General features: G+C 61.4%; 1 protein-coding gene across 1 annotated transcript; it reads right to left on the reverse strand.

The window, feature by feature from the left end:
• Positions 1-308: 308 nt before the first annotated feature.
• LOC135980347 (syntaxin-binding protein 2-like) lies at positions 309-5187 on the reverse strand. The gene is made up of 5 exons (XM_065580372.1): positions 3869-5187; positions 3193-3269; positions 2463-2541; positions 1634-1737; positions 309-505 (listed from the first exon to the last, which is right to left on the reverse strand). Exons 1-5 carry the CDS (start codon positions 3939-3941, stop codon positions 353-355), a joined length of 486 nt encoding a protein of 161 aa, XP_065436444.1. The 5' UTR covers positions 3942-5187; the 3' UTR covers positions 309-352.
• Positions 5188-5306: the final 119 nt, after the last annotated feature.

A 5306-nucleotide genomic window follows, 5' to 3' on the forward strand; every position in this document is an offset into this window, starting at 1 on the left:
GATGACCAGGTAACCGTCTCCCTCTGGGCACACTCACTTCCTGTAGCGGATGGCTGGGTACCTCCCCATGGCACACTCAGTTCCTATAAGGGATAACTGGGTACCCCTCCTCCCGGGCACACTCACTTCCTCTAGTGGATGGCCGAGTACCCCTCCCCCCGGGCACACTCACTTCCTGTAGCTGATGGCTGGGTACCCCTCCCCCCGGGCACACTCACTTCCTGTAGCGGATGGCTGGGTACCCCTCCCCCCGGGCACACTCACTTCCTGTAGCTGATGGCTGGGTACCCCTCCCGCTGGGCACACTCACTTCCTGTAGCGGATGGCTGGGTACCCCTCCCCCCGGGCACACTCACTTCCTGTAGCGGATGGCTGGGTACTCCTCCAGGGTTTCACACAACGAAGCAATCTGCTCTGCCAGGATCTCCAGGTCCTTGTTCCTTTCCCAGGCGGAGTAGGGGCTGAACCAGATGTGGAAGGTCTGTGGCCTGTCCAGGGAGTACACCTGGGGGGCGGGGGGAGCAGAGATCAGACCCTGGTGCCAAGTGCTGGCAGCCAGGCCAGCTGTGCCCCATACCGCACCCCTAAGATGCGCTGTTGGATCAGGCCAGCCTGGCGGAGCCGGAACGAGCCCCTAGTGAGGGAGAGATCCCTTCGCCAGAGCCACTCCTGTTGTGGTAGAGGGACAGCGGCCCAGAGATTCATGCACCAGCCTGGGATGAAGACGCCCCGGATTCAGGTCCTTACTGAGCTGCAGGGGTGTGTCTCTGCCCTGGAGAAGGCAATGTTGGGGGAGGGGGCTTGGACATGTTTCTAGTCTGGCGAAAGCCCCAGCGTAGCCACAGGCAAACCCGGCATCAACGCGCGTCTGCCGCTGTCGCTTATTTCACTGGATGAACAGAACGAGCCATTGGGGAAAACGTGCTTGGACACCAATAAAACAGTATCGGCCCACGAAGGGTTTGCTGGTGCAACGGGACGGGTGAGCCAGCAAAGCCTCCTGAGGCACACTCAGCTTATACCAGCCAAAGCATCTCTTGGCACAGCTGGCACCGGTGCCCAGATGAAATAAGCTACAGTGGCGAAAGGACTGCTTTGCCAGCGTAACAGCCTCTACCCAGGGGTTCTGCCAGCACAGCTGCATTAGTTACAGGGGGGATTTTTTCTCTCATGTCCCCGTAACAAACCCGTACCAACAAAGCTTTTGGGTGTAGACCAGGCTCATGTCTCTGTGCCTCAGTTTCCCCATCAATGCAATGGGACTGACAACACAGCCCTGCCCCTCAGGGGCATGAGGAGGGAAATCCACTGACGACACAAGGAGGAGATGGCGTGGTTGGGCAAAGGGCAGGCGTGTGCGGGCTGTCTTGCAGGCCTGTTATAAACCGTCAGTAAGAGCTGGTAAAGCCAGGGAGGCAGCGCCCTCCTCCCTCATACATCCAAGCCAGCGATTCCACGTCTCACAGGGTGTGAGCAGCCGGCTAGTCCCTGCTGCCCTGTGCTGGCGTAAAACCCAGGGCCCATGAAGGGAAAGGTGTCCCCGCCCCAAGCCATGTGGAACACTAAGGGTGGGGTGTTGTACGTAACCGTCTGCCCTGCGGCCCTGCTCCTCCAAAGCCCGGTCACCCCTCACCTGGCTCTCATAGGGCAGGAAGGCCATGTTGATCTCCATGAGAGTTTTGATGGCCTTGGTGATCCGTGACTTCCGCAGCTTGTTGAACAGAGGGTCAGGACACGCTGCAAGGCAAAGGCAGTGGGTGGGGGTGACAGGCACAGGGCTCAGGACCCCCAGCACAGCGCCAGCCCCCACGGACGGGGCCAGGACGGGCACAGCAGGGGCAGTAGTGCTGCACACCTGTGGGGAACCTAGGCAGGTCAGCAGGGCCACACAGGAGTCAACTATGAGTCCAATCCCCCTGAACCAGAGTCACGCCGGGTTCTCGGCTTCTGCAGCATCAGCAGCGAGGAGGGCGGGGGCACAATCTCTCCTACGCGGTCCCTTTCTCACACCCTGCCCTCAGCCCACCGCAGGGGGAAGTGACTGGAGTGTACAACTCAGCATGATGCACAAGGAGGAACAGGGACTTGGGCTGTAATGAGGAGAAGCAGATGTGACCTTGACACACTGGGTATTCTGGGTATACCATTCCCAAACCCCAGTTGGGACTGATGGAGCAATGCATGCTGGGAATGGTAGCCAGAGGCCGCCTTTCTGGGCGCACGCTGCAGGTGTCTGTGAGCTGTGCTGGCTGGAGGCAGGCCCATGGGGGAGAAGGGGGGGAAGGGATCGGTGGGGTCGTTCGGTCTGGCCTGCTGGGTCTGCATCCCCCTGCAGGAGGGCAGAGCGTAATCAGGGTGCTGCGCACTGGCCTGCCGGCAGAGAGAGACCCCCCCACCCCCAGGCTCCAGTGTGCCGCTGGCCAGGCTCCCGGCAGGGGGATTCCCTGCCCCCCGATACTCACGGCTGAGGAAGAAGACGTGAGCTGCCTTGTAGGTGAAGGTGGGGGTGCCCTGGAAGTCATCGATCAGAGCCTGCACCGACTGCAAAGCAGGGAGAGGAGGGGTTGTCAGCACCAGCCAAGGCCCCGCCCTGCTGCCCGAAGGGCCCAGCCCATGCCCAGCCCCTGGGGACTCAGGGCCCAGCATGATGCCATCGGGAGGTGGGCTGGTTTTCACCCCCCTGCCCCTGGTCTCCCTCCACTGGCCTCCCTGCTGCAGACGCAGGAGCCTCCTCCCCCACAGCCCCTGCCACCTGAGCCTCTGCCTCAGCGATTCTCCTTCCCTTTGAGTCTCAGCTGAGGGCTTAGGGTGACCAGATGTCCCGATTTTATAGGGACAGTCGCAATATTTAGTTTTTTCCCTTCTATAGGCTCCTGTTACCCCCCAACACCTGTCCCGGTTTTTCACACTTGCTATCTGGTCAGCCTAGCCGAGGTTGCCTCTCTCCGCCTGCTGCACCTTCCCATCCAACCCCCACGGGACTGCACTGCGGAGAGGTCTGGGGGACACGTGGCAAAGAACACGAAGCCCAGCTCCGGGGAAACAGCCTCTTGGGAAGCCCCTACTGGCCCCATTCCCATCCTGACCTTGTGCTGCGCATCCCCCCGAACGGCGTCACCTCCAGGCTGCACTAGGTGCTGCCCCGGGGTCTCCCCTGCTCCCCATCCAGCTGCCCCAGGCCCGAGCTCCTACCTTCTCCACAGGGCTGAGCAGGTAGATGGCCTCCAGGCTGGGGATTGGCTCCCGGCGCTTGTTAATATCTTCTACAACTAGGAGAGAGCAGACATTGGGCGCGGGTCAGTGGGTCCTAGCCACCCACCCCAGCCGCTCTCCACCGGGATAGGGGGAGGGGAAGCCAAGGGGAATAGGGATGTTCGCTGGCAGCAGGCTGAGGGGTTCCACAGGCTACAATGCAGCAGCAGCTTTGATGTGGGGCCATGGGCTGCGATGCTGCCCCAGTACGGAGCAGGGAGGGAACGTCCCTCTATACTGTGCTGGGGACAGCCCCCTAGAGCGCTGGCTCAGCTCTGTGCCCCTCAACCCCAGGGCTCCTCCACCCTGGAGCAGGGAGCCAGCATTCCCCCTCTCCTGCCAGGACCTTGCCCGCAGCATGGGGGAGGAGCAGCGAGGAGTTAACAGGGGTCTGAGAAAAGCGGTGAAGAGGCTCCAGGGGCTGAAAGCGCCGGGCTAAGGGAACTAGATCTGGCTGGGAAGGTACCAATAGCAAGGAGGGCATCTAGGGGGCTGCAAAAGGGGGAAACTAGATGCAAACGTGAATGTAGACAAGTCAACTCCCCGACTGTGAGGTGTATCCAAGGGGGAGGGGAGCCCTGGTGGGGGGAGCAGACGGGAGGGAGGGGCCACTCACGCGCGATGCCTTCGTCCACGATGTCGGACATCTTGCAGCACGACGAAAGGATGCGCGTGCTGGGGTGGTCCATGATCAGCACCTGGAGTAGCGAGAGGGGAGCGCGCCGCTTCGGACGAGCTAGTCACTGCCCTGAGCCCAGCCGCCCACCATCATCATCCACGGAACAGCCAAGGGAGCAGAGCGACTGCTAACGGCAGAGCCGACGGCTCCCGGCCCAGCCCTTCCACAGCAGAGCGGCAGGGCCGTTACCAAGCCTGCACTTGGCTGAGCTGACCGTGCTAAGGACTGTGTGAGGAGCGACAAGGAGAGCGGCTCCGAGCAGAGTGGCTGGTACGAGATGTCGGAGACAAACCTGGGACACCCGGCCATTCAGAATGGTTCCATCCTCCTAGATTGGAGGAGATCAGCCTCTTGGCCCAGGTGACAGGGTGAGTGCAAGAGGCAGGGACAGAACCCAGGAGTCCTAGCTCCCAGTGCCCTCCTCTGATCCACCAGATACCCGCTCCCCAGCCCTCGGACAGAACCAGGATCAGGGCACAGAGAAATGGAACGAGGGGAGTCTCCGTGTTCCCCTAGGAAAGCCCTGTAGGCCATCGGCCCAACATCTCTACTCCCTTCCTGCCGTGCCGAATGAACCCATTGCTCCGTGCAGCCCAGCATCCCGCTGCACCAGATCCAGCCACTGGGAAACCTAGTCCCCTGTGCTCCCTCTGCCGCACCGGCCAAGCCCACCGCTCCACACACCCCAGCCCAGTCCATGCCGGGGGCTCAATAACCTGCCTGCCCAATGGTGCATGCTGCCCCCATGCTTGGCGCTTTCCTGCTTCTCCTCCCACCCAGGCTGGCTCACTGGTCTGATCCGGTGTGTGTGGGGGGAGATATGGGGCTAGCTGGACCAGCTGGGTCTGATCCAGCGCAGCGGGAAGGCAGACATACCCAAGCCTAGCTGGGGGCGGATGATGGGCTAGACAGAGCAGGGATCTGATCCAGCCTGGAAAACCTCAGGGTCCTAATGAATTCCAAGAAGCTGGAGGGGAAGGAGCACGATATATGGATACAGCATATCCCCAGGGGAACACCAGGGCAGCAGGCCCGGCCTGCTTACCTTCCATTTTCCTTCCTTCTTCACGCTGCGAAAGACAACGCTGAGGATCTCTGCGAGGGAAAGAGATGGGGATTAGTGGTGGGGATTGGATGGGACGGCTGTGCCCTGAGCCAGGACCCACTGGCTGGTGGAAGGACCCCTCGGGGAAGTGGCTCAGAGGCTGCTCTCAGGCCAGCTAGCGATGTGCTCCTAGCAGAGCCCCAGTCAGCGATCGTAGTGGGGTGGCAGGCTAGATGGGCCATGGCTCTGATCCCCCTTCCTTTCTGCCAGGCTGGATACGAGCGCAGCTGAACTAAGGATCTGGCCCCGTGCAGCAAGAGAACAGATCCT

The sequence above is a fragment of the Chrysemys picta genome, unplaced genomic scaffold (assembly GCF_011386835.1).
Source record: "Chrysemys picta bellii isolate R12L10 unplaced genomic scaffold, ASM1138683v2 scaf2796, whole genome shotgun sequence".
NCBI lineage: Eukaryota > Metazoa > Chordata > Testudines > Emydidae > Chrysemys > Chrysemys picta.